Source organism: Haemorhous mexicanus, chromosome 9 (assembly GCF_027477595.1).
Source record: "Haemorhous mexicanus isolate bHaeMex1 chromosome 9, bHaeMex1.pri, whole genome shotgun sequence".
Lineage (NCBI taxonomy): Eukaryota > Metazoa > Chordata > Aves > Passeriformes > Fringillidae > Haemorhous > Haemorhous mexicanus.
The window spans coordinates 26,646,385-26,660,225 of record NC_082349.1 but is presented as its reverse complement, the minus strand read 5'-3'; the positions used below and the strand labels follow the sequence as shown (position 1 = coordinate 26,660,225).

At 40.4% G+C, this 13,841-nt stretch overlaps 1 protein-coding gene across 14 annotated transcripts in view; it reads right to left on the bottom strand.

Moving 5' to 3' along the window:
• The window catches only part of CCDC180 (coiled-coil domain containing 180), a 28,424-nt gene extending 16,353 nt beyond the window's left edge, over positions 1–12,071 (bottom strand). For 4 of the 14 annotated variants that reach the window (XR_009487535.1, XM_059854570.1, XM_059854575.1 and 1 more), the window contains exons 1-16: positions 11,612–11,756; positions 10,231–10,454; positions 9,327–9,409; positions 8,002–8,111; positions 7,785–7,913; positions 7,511–7,621; positions 6,289–6,384; positions 5,882–6,045; positions 5,586–5,705; positions 4,847–4,926; positions 4,068–4,156; positions 3,527–3,646; positions 2,748–2,921; positions 2,119–2,234; positions 747–873; positions 263–326 (exon numbers count right to left, since the gene is read on the bottom strand). Coding sequence is in view for 13 of the 14 variants with exons in the window: in XM_059854570.1 (XP_059710553.1) it covers positions 263–326; positions 747–873; positions 2,119–2,234; positions 2,748–2,921; positions 3,527–3,646; positions 4,068–4,156; positions 4,847–4,926; positions 5,586–5,705; positions 5,882–6,045; positions 6,289–6,384; positions 7,511–7,621; positions 7,785–7,913; positions 8,002–8,111; positions 9,327–9,409; positions 10,231–10,325 (1,678 nt within the window). In the remaining variant the exon portion in view is untranslated. Of the gene's footprint in view, positions 1–262; positions 327–746; positions 874–2,118; positions 2,235–2,747; positions 2,922–3,526; positions 3,647–4,067; positions 4,157–4,846; positions 4,927–5,585; positions 5,706–5,881; positions 6,046–6,288; positions 6,385–7,510; positions 7,622–7,784; positions 7,914–8,001; positions 8,112–9,326; positions 9,410–10,230; positions 10,455–10,945; positions 11,073–11,611; positions 11,757–11,905 lie in introns of those variants that run through there. The other 10 variants (XM_059854579.1, XM_059854582.1, XM_059854581.1 and 7 more) reach the window with 8 other exon arrangements.
• Between the last annotated feature and the right edge of the window lie 1,770 nt (positions 12,072–13,841).

The window sequence follows — 13,841 nt, the reverse complement described above, 5'->3', positions numbered from 1 at the left end:
GCTCTCAGGGATGCACAGGGTGGCATTGTTGGGGTGTTTGAGCAGGGCCAAGAGTTAGCTGGACTTTCATAATCCCTATGGATCCCTTCCAACTCAGGATATTCTGTGATTTTTCTCTCCTTGCATGATGCTCTCAGCTTGCTGCTCCACCATATGTTCACCTTCTGAAGCCTCAACTACTTATTTACAGTTAAAACAGAGTAACAATCTTCTGGTAACAATCCAAAGAAATACAGATTGAAAAACAAGCATGCAGAAATACCTGTTTGGACTGTTGAGGTATTACCTTGATCTTGAACTGTGGAGTCTGTCGTGCCTTGCACGTTCTAAAAGCAAAACAACAACAAAAACCACCTGCCACACCATTTTAAAATATGGATTTGCTTTCTGCTAAGAAATCCATATCCCTTCTCAAAATGTATCTATTTCAGTAAGACATGATAGTCTTGAATAGATCACTCATTAAAGAACTTTTAACACTCAAATCAATTACTCTGTTACCCTGTAGTTTTCTGATCAAAAGCCAAGTGAATTTGCTAAAATTCTGTTTGTAACAAGGACAGAGTTAAAAGTGTGGGACTGAGAAATGTTTTAGTTTCCCACTGCTATCTCTACCAAAAGCACTTTATTCAATGGCTGAAACAGTACTTTATATAATCTGAATTTTAATGGTAATGTAAATTTTCTCTAAGGTGAAAAAGTAATACACCAGTAAGGTTTTAAACTGGAAGAAACTTTCTTTTTACCTGTTTGAAGATTTCCTTCACACTAAAATGCTGATTGATGGATATACTGTAAGAAATCAACTCCCACAAAATAGCTTTTGGATAAGCCATTACTTCACTCATTACAATCTGCTTGAATGTCTCATTCCTGTCAAATTTAAGGTCACTGTTTAAGAGACTCAAGTATGTATAGAAATAAAATTAAGTGTGACTACAGTGCCTTCAAATCTAAACCTAACTTCTTTGATCAATCTCATAAAACCTTTAGGCTAAATGTTGCCATTGATCTGTTTATACTGAATACAATCACATCCTGGCTTGTTAGAGATTAGTTCTTTACAAATAAATAAATGCACAAAAGTTAAGAAATATTTGCAATGAAGCCTTTTACATCCTTCCTTTTGGATGGGGAACCATTCAAACACTGGTTACATAAGAGAGGTCAGATTACTGTCTTCCATGTTAGTTCTGCACTGTGCTCAGCTGTGACTGAGCCTTTCTGGTTTATTTTCATTTTACTTGAAAATAAAAACTAACAGTTCAAGTTGAGTCTAGATTCAAGAAGAATCAATGTTCACACTTGTTTTTATTTATATTTACATTTGCTTTGTCTCCTCAACAAAGGTAATTATGGGGAATTTATGTACGTGTCAGATAGGTTGCATTGTATTTTTACTTGGTCTCTTACCTCTGGCTTTTTAAAAATTGTTTGAATGATTACTAAGAGTATCAAACACCCAGCTCTAACCACAATCCCACTGTGAGGTGTGTGAAGGTGTGTGAATCTGCCCCTCATGTCCATACTGCTCTTCTAATGTGCCTCTGATCTAACAGGCAGGAAAGACCTCCTGGGTGTGAGAACAGAGCTGCTTCCTCTCAGGTTTCACACCTGCTGCTAAGGTCTTTAGCAAGGAGAGCAGTACTGTACCAATTTTTATATGGTTTTTAAGGTTGCAAATGCCTAATCATGACAAGGATAACAGAGAGCTTACCAAAATAAATAATTTGGCTACTTAAAGATCTTAGTCCGTGCAACTTTGAATGAGATCAAGTCAGTGAGTGCAGATGTGGTGGTGCAGACAAACTTCTGATTCCTGTGATTCAAGAATCTGAACCACTACTTTTACCTTCTGAATAAGGCATGGATGTGATGGTATGCACACTAATGCTGATGTGGTATGGTTTTTGAATAATAACAGTCTTCCTTTGTCCAATTCCTAAAGTGTGGGTATTATTTGCCTTAACCTTGTTCATTATGTACATTATTTTATAGTCTTAGATGAAGTAAAAGTCTTTTTCCATACCTTCACATAACAGCATAAACAAGGTGTAAGTAGTACCACCCATGTTAAAATATGCTTTACTTTTTAAATTTACAATACAAAATTCATACCTAGTTCTAATTTGATCTAAAGAAGTAAGGGCGTTCTCCAAATATTGCTCCAGCTCTTCTTCACACCTGGCCATTTTAATTTTTTCCAAAATCGTATCCAGATTATCTTTCCACACCTAAGGCCACATTAAAAAGCCAGTAAAAACAGTTCAGTATATACTAAAATCTCCATAGCTATTTAGGATTCAAGTAATTTGATTATGTACATATAATTCTACACCAAGACCTTAGCAAAACTCATCACCTATGAAGATCTTCCTAGGTAATGAACAGCTCTGACATTGCCACCCCAAGCTGGCTGTTTTAACTATGAGAACTTGGCATCCAACCAGACTCCATACCTGCACAAGATCTCATAAAAGCAACTTGCAGCCACTTTATACAGAAAGCAGCAGTGATCTTTATCACTTTTGCCATATCAAGAATAAGACAGGACTGTCCATCCAGTGTGAATCAAACAGGTAGCAAAAATGCACCTGACAGAATGAAACTGAAAAGCAAAAAGTCCAATATAAAGGTCAGATACTATGTTTTTCATTGTATAGCAGCTATTTTGAATTCCAGAGGGTTCTTTGTATTAAGAACTCCTTTCTTTACATTATGCTACATCCTTGTTTTTATGTTTATACCTGTATTATGTTATCCTGTTCCAATCCGTATTCATCTACTTTCTTCTGAAGTACATCCTCCTGCTGGGACAGTTGGAGTAGATGAAAATCCCAGAGATCCATGGCCTCCTGAACACAGCTGTACAAGCCTTGACAATGCTGCTCATGCCATTTAGCCATCTCCTTAAAATCACTCTAAAGAAAAACATTCAAGTGAACAAGTTATGTTTAAACTGCTGGAAGGTGAAATGAATGAGTAAGATGATATGTAACATGATAAAAGGCTGCCTGGTTATTACATGACTAGTATTCAAAATGGTGTCTTCTATGTGGAGAGTAAAAAAATCCAGGTAAACTGGGTAAGAATGTGCATTTTTATTCTACAAGCTTTTGTTTATTCTGACATCATAAAGCACTGAATCACATTGTACAATTTATCTCTTTAGGAACAACTGCCTGGTCATTCTTATGTACAGAATCACAACATACCAGATTGGAAAACATTTGGGAGATCATTAAAATCGATTCCTGTGTCTTTTGGCAGATTGGGCCATACCTCATTTATCTCTATCATATGTATTTCAGATATAAATTGTAAGAAAAATACAATATATTACAAATAATGAACACAGTAATTATGAACTCTTTCATGTGAAACTCTTCCACACCAAACTTTGTTTCTTTGCAGTGTTTAGTCACACTATGGACCTCAATGACCTAGGATGCAGAAGGTATTGCAGGGAGCACAGGAAGAACAGACTAATCCCAAGAAGTGATAAAAATAAATGTAATCAACATACATCCATGTGCTCCAGTTCTTCTTCAAACCTATTTTTTAGTTTCTCAGTCATCTGAAGCATGTTGTAATGCACAACTTCAACATCTTCTGCTGTGCAAAAGTTCTTATCCAACAGGGTCATCTAATGAAAAGAATAGCAAATTATTGACATGCATGACTTTTAGAGAGCATGACTAAATTTAGTGATTCATTTCTTGTGACAGACAGAGAAAGACTCAGTCTCCTAGATCCCACATTCTGTTAGAAAACACTACAATTCAGCTGGATACAGAAGGAGAAATTGAGGCAGAGAGGTGGAATTTCTTTGCCAAGATAAGCCAGGTTTAGCACAAATGCTGAGCACCCCCTTCATTACTTTTACACATTTCAAGTACAAATACCAAATACTACTGTGAAACCAAACAGATGGTTACTTTTTGAACAGCATAAGAGGTTAAAAACTAATCTGACTTGTTATCCCAATGTTTGGTGGATCCTCAAACACATTTTATTGTAAAGAGACACTGTACCATGGCTACCACACCCAAAGCTGGCACACTCACCTTGCAGGTCTGCACTTTTTCCTGACATTTGCCCTGGACCAGCTCGTACTGCACATGCATTTTCTCCACACACTCTGCATTATGGCTGTCTGAATGATATGGAACAGACCGCAGTCAAAATTCTGTATTTCACAGTGCAGTGTGAAAAGGAAACATGACAGAGGCCCTGTGCTGAATCTCAGCAGAGAAAACAGATCCCAGCAGTGTCCGCACACCTGAGTGACACTAACAACCAATCAAATAAGATGTTTTAATACACAGCTGTTTATAATTATGCTTAAAAGTAGCAAGTTCTTTACAATTGCTACCAACTTATTTGCTACCATGCAGGCTACAAACATCACAACAGGACATGCTTGGAGCAAGAGAAGGAAGGCATAAGTCACACAGAGGGAAGGCACACTACAGAACACAGAGAAAGGAAGCACCTCCAGTACTTCTTCCCCTCTCCTTCTCCAAGAGTTAAAAAGGAGTATTTTTGTATGATTGAGAACTGATCCATGTCAAAATTAAACTTTTATTTCCCCAGATTAATTCTAACCAAGCCAGTTCCTGCTAGATGTCACCATGTCCAAGTGTTTGTACCAGGCAGCTTCTTTGGGTTTTACTGCCAGCTCAAAGCAGCTGAGAAGGTATGTGGGAACACGTGGAACAAAGAATAGAGAAAACATGCACTTTCAAAGCAACTCATTGCCCAGGAAAAATGCCCAGCATCATTGCCCAGTAAAAAAGAGAGTATTGCTTGAATTCCAGACTTTTTTAATGATTTCCCAACTTACCTATACTTTTGTTCAAATTCTCCAGAGTTCTGTACCATTCATTTATGTCAGATTTTGTATGTTTTGGAGGCAACAAGGCACTATCAAAGTAGGAAACAAGAGTCAAGTATCTTAAAATACAAACCAGTCAGTTGTAGAAAATACAAAATTATGAACCAGAGTACCCATACTAATGTGCTTTATTGTATTTACAGCCATCTTGGCAATGAAAATCAACCAAAGAGATTGTTGTTGTTCTGTTTACTACCCAACAAGGAACTAACAGTAAACTACCTTGTTCCTACATGCACTGTAAATAAACTCCCTGTAAATATTGCAATGCATTGCACCCAAAAATACTTTTGTGTTCAGGATGGACATTCAAATACAGCAGTGTTAGATTTCTATCCATACACCTCTCTTAATTTATTACACATGGAGAAAAGAACCACCAACTTCTAGCTCTCCACCATCTTTGTCTGCCCATTTCTAGCACGTTTCAAAAGTCAGTAAGATTTACTTTTGCCTTCCTGCATTTTTAGCCCTCGACCACCACCTATTTAGTGTAGCTGGTGCACTGAAAATCAAGCATGCATTTTTTCCATTAAAAATAGCTGTAGAAAAATAGGTTTAGACCCTGTCTTACTGCTGAATTTAACAATCACACACTGACAGAAAGCAAAGTGCATTTTGTAGCCAAGCCCCTCATTAACTCCAGAAAGAACTGTTTTCCTTTATGCCATATCCTCTTTTGCCATACCCAATGTGCTGCAAAACCCTCAGTCTCTGTTCACTGAGTACAATCTGCTCCTTTATCATATTTTCCATTTCCATTTTCACAGCTGGGGGATTCTGTATTTCTTCACTTGCCATAAATTCTCTGCAGGATGGAATAAAGATATGTATAATGGAAACATGATATCATACATTATATCATATGTGATATGTATAAAGAAAAAAACCTTTTTTTTAACTTGTTGTTTTACAGAAACTACAAGTGAACACTAGTCACTTTGTGTTATTCATTGTCTAAACTAAGATTGCAAAATTTCTGACCTGAAACTCTGCACTACACAGTTCTTTTGGATGAGCTTCCAGTCCTTGACTCTCTCTTGCCATTTCAGTTGATGCATTTTTTCTTTCTCAAGCTCTGATTTCATTAGATTAAAGAGCAGCTTGGCAGTTGCCCTCTCATTACCCAGCAGTGCTCTGTTTATATTCTGTGTATTAAAAAATAAAACCAGGAGTAGAAGCAGCATACAACATGCAAAACCAAAAAAAAATTTTGTCTTCTACACAAAATGAGGGGAAAAAAGAATAAAAATGATAACAAATACCATGCAAAGTAGAAATCTCTCTATATTTCAGTGATTGATAGGCAGAAAAAAATTGATTTCAGCTGGGAAAAAAAAGACATTCTAGGAATATTCAGACTGCTATCCTGCCCCAGTTAAAACATTTACCATGGCCTTATTATTAATGAGCCTGTGAACATCAGCTGCCAAGAAGAAGGAAATTTCCTCCAGTTTCACAGTGTACTTGGTCAGTACATCTGCTATCTGTGCAATAAAAGAATAAGGAAAAACAACAACAAAAAGTTAACTCAAATATCAGTTCCCCAAGTTAAAAAACTACATGAACTATTTTCCATTAAAAGGAATTCCATTAGATTAATTAATTATTCATTAATTAAATCTATTAAAGTGAATTAAAATTAATTGGATGACACACGTAAATTACACAAGTAAATTACACAAGTAAATTTTAAAATATTAATATTAATTATCTTGAAGACTGATTTTTTTCAGTAATTCATAAAAATAGTAACTAAAACATTCCACTTTGCTACCACTTATCTGATTTCTCTTTAATATCTGTGATAATTGAGTGCTCTGCAGACAGGCTGCAATATGAATTTAAAAATCAAACCAAATTCCTTTCAAATACCTGAAGGAATTCTACCAGTGCCTGTTTTAAGTGAACACAAAATTAAAGCAAATGTGTTCATCTCTGACATTTGTTGTAACTAATCTAACTAAACAGAAAGGTCACTGGGGATTCTCTTGGACCTTTTCATCATACCTGAATTACAAAGAAGAGACTGGCACTGATTGAACAAACAGCTTTTCTTTGCCTACAAGGACAGTGCAGCAAGCTCTTCTATGGTCTATTCATTTTTTTAATCCAAACATTTCCTATGATGTCCAATGGCTTTTACAGGTTAGGTTGAAGACTACAAAACTGCAACACGTTTGCTACTGACACCCAGCCAACCCAAACTAAAATCGAGTTAGGTCATGTCTATGCTCCTTCTCAGCTGCAGAATAGGTATGTCCCCCCAAAAATAACAGACCAAATGAAAGTTTGTCCCCCCAAAAATAATAGACCAAATGAAAGCTTCCCTCCAGGGAAATAAAAGCAGTACACATATTCCTTCCACCTTTAGTACAGGTAATTGTGAAAGAAAGAAACACCTTCAAACTAGGAAAAAAGTAGCTTCTCCTGATTATGTGGGTGTAAAATGAGTGAATAGTTTATTGGTGAAAAGAAAGCAACCACCACACAACAGAACTACTGTCAAAGCTGTGACTCCTGTGGAAACAAGCTACTCTTTGCTCTGCACCCAGCATTATATCAGGAAATAACAATCTTATGCTTAAGTAAGTTATTGAGACTGCAGCTCACTTTCATGGCTCGACTCCTTTCAATCTCCTTTAGGGATTCATCCACTGCCCTAATCCACTTCCTTCTGTTTGAGGATTCCTCATGGATCATATTCCAGAGTTCTTCCAAACCCTGCAATAAAAATCTACTCTCAATTTCACTCAAAAGTGAATATATATAAAAGAAAATTTAAAAAGTAAAAACCCAATAATTTAGGAGTCCAGTGAGCCATAAGAAGATGTTACACAGAGCAGATACAAGTAACTGAAGTTGAGCCAATGCTGAGTTGACTTACTTCAAATGAGAAACCTTCCAAAGCCATGTCAGACGCAATCTTTTCAAACAGAAGTTTACTCTTTTCATCTGATTTCATCACTTCAAACTGAAGGAATTCTTGAAGATTCAAAATAGAGGCTTCCATCTCCTACAATGGTAGGTCAGTGTGATCATTTGAATATCGGGCCCTGACTTTAGAAGAGCACTCAAGACTGGATTACAAACTCCTGCCTTACCCTGCCAATGCAGTCCAGCTCCTGCTGCATTTCGGTCACTGCTCCATGGTGACGCTTCTGCCGCCGTTCTGCCGGGTACCTCCATGCACTGCTGCCTGCTTCCTCAGCAACTGCCAAAGAAGACATGAGGATTCTACAGCCTGGAACTGTTACTGCAGAACATGGGATGCATGAACAAGAAATCCCTAAATCTACACTGTGACTGCTGTAGTTAGTGCAGCTTTTGTAGTGTGCAACATCTTTCCATGGGAAGTGCAATCTTAGCAAATGCAGGTTAAAAATACTAGGGCGTATTTTAAAATTTCCTTTATTGACTTCTGATTTTCACAAGGAGAATAGCATGGAACTATCAACTAAGCTCAGGTATGATGTAAAAAAAAAATGCAACATTTCAGGAATGAGGTCTGATTACATCAAAACTGGAATTTATCATCTAAACATAACCTGCGATTGACTGACAATTTCACAACCATTTTTTTTCCTCTATTAGAAGACTCTTAATCTTCAAAATTACCTACAAATCATCAAAAATGTGTGAGGCCATTTCTGAGCTTGATTTTTGTTGCTTTGCAGGAGAAAGAGCCCTAGTGTGGGTGTAACCAAACTGTGTATTCTACTCCCCTCTACCTCATTTTGTGATGAGCTGTTAATGCTGGGGGGTTTTCAGTACCCATCTGAGGCCCAGGATTCAAGCTGAAAATGAGACAGGCAAACCCTGCAAGGTGAAGTGTTTCTTTATCCTTAAAATGACAGCTGGGAAAGCAGCAGCACCACTATCCAGTGAGGGTCATCTGTGCTAATGGGCCATGATGAACTAAATATGCACTGACAGCAGAATGGGAAGGTGAAACGGCTATCAGGGACTCCAAAAAAAATATTCTACATAATTCCATTGTGATTACATCATTCCATTGGGAACCTCCCTGCACTGGGGGATGTACCCCACTATATGTAGTTTAGGCTGTCTGGAGACTTGGGACACCACCACCACTGGACATCCAGAGGAGGAACCCAGACTTCCACAAGACCACCCCTTCTGACAGCACTGCAACAACTGCAACCCTGAAACAGGGTGCCAGGCTGTACTCTGACTTTGTGGTTTTCAACCAGTTTTTCTGTATCATTGCATTTGCTGTAATCTTTCTATTAAATTGTAACTCCAACTTGAAATCTCTCACAAGGTATTTGTGTCGGGTTAATTTCTCCTGCTGGTTTACTTTCAAACCAGCACAACTTTGTACCTTGTTCAGCTAAACCTGTTACAGGTATCATATCTCCTGTGACTGCAAATTAAAACTGATGGCATTAAGGGAAGCCAGTTTTACCAAATACATCAGGCAGGCCTCTGACTTTCTCAGCTGAACTTTCATCTACACTTCTCCATGGCTCTGGAAAAGTTGTAGGTTGTCTGAAACAGAAAGAGAATAAACCTTCAATTTGTACTAAAAGTGCACCAGAAGAGGGACTAACATAATAGTATAATACACTTCAATTGGCAAAATGTAACATTAAAGTGAACATGAGCATCATTCTAATTTCAAAGAATGTAATTCAAAGAATCAAAATTGCTTCTTCTGAGACAAACTGAAGTCTGGGTAGATCCCAACTCCAAATCTATTAGGATGGCATTACAACAATACATGCTAGATTTAGAACATGTAAACTACAGAGACTTACAGAATAGCTCTAAAAGGTAAAAAACCTATGAACTCTTAAGGAGACACTAGCAAGAAATACGGAAATAGCCTTAATCTGCCCAGTGCTTTTCCCAACAGCTTGGGCACTGTGTTTCTCCTTGGGGTCAGTGAGAATCCCAGTATCATTATTCAGCAGCTGGCTTAGGGTAAAAAAGGATGGATGCATTAACTTCATTCTTGTTCATTACATTATCTTACATCATCACATAAGCCATTTACTTGGAAATACAGCCTAAAAAATATGTGTCAGACTGGGTGCATATCCAGATTGCTATGAGCAAAGAGAATTTCTTTTCAAAAGGAAAGCCATACAATATGCCTGCCATTGCAAATATTAGTCTGTTAGCCTGCACTTCAACAAGCACCAAGCAGTTCATTATACTAAATTTACATTTGGCAAGGAGACAGTCTATTACAAGTTGTTAGTGCTATGATCAAGAATTCAGGAGTTTCTAATTCCCAGTGAAAATCTGTCAATTTAATACCTTTAGTTATGAACATATAATTGGGATTTTATGCTTCTGTTCCCTACCTGTCTGACTGTGGTGTTTTTGTGAAGTCACTGGTGAGTGTTTTTCTAACACATTTCTGCTGATTACTTGGTAATGGCAGGGCATCAGCAAACATTTCTGAATGCTTATTTAAAGTGAGCTTTTTACTCTTCTTAGAGCTCCTTGTCTTCTTTCCTTCATCCAAAAGATGGGCTAAGTGCACCTTCAAAGAACCACAATCTCAACAATCAGAATTCCTTCAAACCTACAGAAAGGAGAAGAGACAAAATAATTAATGAAAAATAGAAGGGGAAAGACAGCAGTAGAGAAAGGTAAAATAATGAACCCTACATGCCACACACATTTTCATCTATGGCTATTTTCAAAATGAGAAAAAAAGGATAATAATTTCCTCAGAGAAAAAGTGGAGTAACTGGATGGCGTTGCCTTGCTTACAGTTACCAAAAAAGTTAACAACAGAGTGAGAAATGCCTGAATCTGGCTAACTATGCCTCTAAATGTTTTACTGCTGTGTTATGATTCTGCCTTCAGTTAATATAACCTGATATCCAACAAAGAGATGGGAACACATGTAGATGCATTGGAGAGCATATGCTGGAGATAACACATTCATTTTTTACTAAAACAAACCAAAACCAGAAATGTTGAAATTGACCTGGGGTCATTTCAACAGCCAGAAAACTGACTAACACAACAAACTCTTTTGGCTTTTGCCAAATCCTTTGCTTTTTTTACCTTGGCCTTGAAGATCTGTTTGCAGCCTTCCTCTTTGCGAACATGTCACTCCTGTCCTGTTGAGAAGGACAGGAGTGGCTCATCGCAGCTGACTGGCCAGGCCTGCTTCCAGAAGAACTGGCAATTGCAAGCTGGGAGCCAAGAGGAGATGCAACACTTCACTTAGGAAAGGGGGTTCCTTGCTCCTTGAATCATAGAATGGTTTGGGCTGGAAGAGACCTTAAAGATCATCTTAGATCATCTTCCAACCTCCTGCCATGGGCAGGGACACCTTGCACTAGCCCAGGTTGCCCCAAGCCCTGTCCAGCCTAGCCTGGGACACTGCCAGAGATCCACGGGCAGCCCAGCTTCTCTGGGCAACTTGTGCCAGGGCCTCAGCACCCACACAAGGAACAATTCCTGCCCAATATCGCATCTAACCCTGCCCTCGGGCAGTTTGAAGCCATTCCCCTTGTCCTGCCACTCCAGGCCCTTTTGCAAAGTCCCTCTCCAGCTCTCTTGGATCCCCTTTAAGCACTGCAAGGGGCTGTAAGCTCTCCCTGGAGCCTTCTCTTCTGCAGACTGGACCCCCCCAGCTCTCCCAGCCTTTCCCAGAGCAGAGGAGCCCCAGCCTTCAAAGCAGCTCCGGGAGAATCCTAACGCTGAAACTCCACGCCTACCGCTCACCTTACAGGCCCTGCGAGTGTCGCTCCCGGAGTCGCTCGGGGTCGCTCCCGGCTCTCCGCCCGTCCCCCACGGGGCCCTCAGGCGGAACCGCGCGTGCCGTTGTCAGACCAACGGGGCGGGGAGGGGGGGAGCGGGGCCGGCACAGCCTCAGCCACCGCGCCCTCCGGTGGCCGCTCCCGGCAGCACCCGGCTGACTAATACCGGCCGCCTCGCCTCATCCCGGCCGCCTCGCCTCGTCCCGGCCGCCTCTCCTCACCCCGGCCGTCCCTCCTCGTCCCGGCCGCCTCTCCTCACCCCAGCCGCCTCGCCCCATCCCGGCCGCCTCTCCTCGTCCCGGCCACCTCATCCCGGCCGCCTCTCCTCGTCTCGGCCTCCTCGCCTGGTCCCGGCATGCCCACTGGACAGATTTCCTCACGGACACCGCAGAGCCCGTTCCCCGCTCCAGGCGTTTGCGCCTGCCCACTCCTCTGCCGAGGGAGGAGCAGCTACTGCATATCTTAATGTTCCCAGCAGCTGAGGAATTGCCATGGAATAACTTTCAGCACAGACCTTTCAGCTGGAGCTCACTGTTCCCTCTGCAGACTTCTCCCGTGCTGGAATCACTCACCTGCCCTTTGGCAGCCGGTGACCCCTCAGGTGTGACCTTCCAGCGACCGACCATCCATCCATCCATCCATCCATCCATCCATCCATCCATCCATCCATCCATCCATTCCATCCATCCATTCCATCCATCCATTCCATCCATCCATCCATTCCATCCATCCATCCATTCCATCCATCCATCCATCCATCCATCCATCCATCCATCCATCCATCCATCCATCCCTCCCTCAGGCTCCCGGGGAATCCATTCCCGCCAGGAGCAGCAGGGCTGGAAGCGCTCCAAGGGGGACACCGGGCGGTGGCTGCCGGCACACACCGGGTGCTGCCCGCTCCTGGCATCTGCTGTCCTGGCACGGAAGGACGGGAAAATAATGGATCATCCACTTACCATGGAAAGCATGGCTCCTTTGGAGAAGTGAAAGCTCTTCTTTGCACAGAAGAATTATTTTAATAATTTTACGAAAATAAAATTTTATTTAATAATTATTGTCTTGTAGCACTCTTGTTAGGAATTTTTAAAGGTTTTTTTTCTGTTTGGTGGATTTTGGTTGGGTTTTTTTGTGTGCATGTGCTTGTTTTGTTCTGTGTGTTTTGTAGAGTTCTTTAGGCAAGATTGATTTGAAAACTGAACAGTCCTCCACCATATTCTCCTGAATTCACCTGAGACTCTTCCTAGGCATCTCCCTGCTCCCTTTTGCAGTGAGTCCCACATCATTCTGAAGGAGCTGTTTGCTCATGGTTTGGATGGGTGCCCTGTTTGCTGGGTGATAAACTGGGTGATGGCCAGGCCCACAGAGTGGCAGGAAATGGAGTTCATCCTGCTGGTCCTGTTTAATGTCTTTATCAGTGATCTGGACAAGGAAATGGAGTGCACCCTCAGTAAGTTCACAGATTGAGTGGGAGTGTTTTTCTCTTCTGGAGGACAACAGGTTTTGGGGTTCTCTACAACTAAAATTCTGCACAGTCCCAGTATGTGCCCTATGCTTACCCCTTCATCCAGGTAAACCTGTAACCTCTGCACCAGAAGCCTTTATTCATCATTTTGAGTGACAGCTCTGGACATGGAGAGCAGTTTGTCACTCTATTAAATGTCAGTCTTGGCTGTAAGGCACATGCTACTTATAAATGTGACTTTTTTTTAAGGCTCCAAAGAGTGTTTTGCTGTGTATTGTGCATCATGTGGGTTTGGAAAGAAAAATTTCCCCAGGCCAGGAAATAGATATAAATGACAGGTATAAATGACAGGAGATGTGAACTATTCACTTTTGAGAGCAGTCTTTTAACTCTTTGTCTTTCTTTCCCAGCTTTGTAAATGTCCATTAAATACCTCATAAAATGCTATCATGATATAGCTACTTCTGTAAGGAATTAGATAATCCTGATGGTTTACAGGACACTTGATTTGGCCCAGGTAAAATGCTGTTCACAATCATTTGTCACCTCAACTGTCACTACAAACAGCTTTTGTGCTGGTGGTCTTTGGGTGCTTGAGTTTTGATTTTTTGGAAAGGACTTTGCTAATTGCACAAAACAGATATATTTCAATTTATTCTTTCTCTCTATGAGTTTGAGTTTGCTGATTTTAATTACATTTTCTTAGTAAAAGGCAGTAAGAGAAAGTATT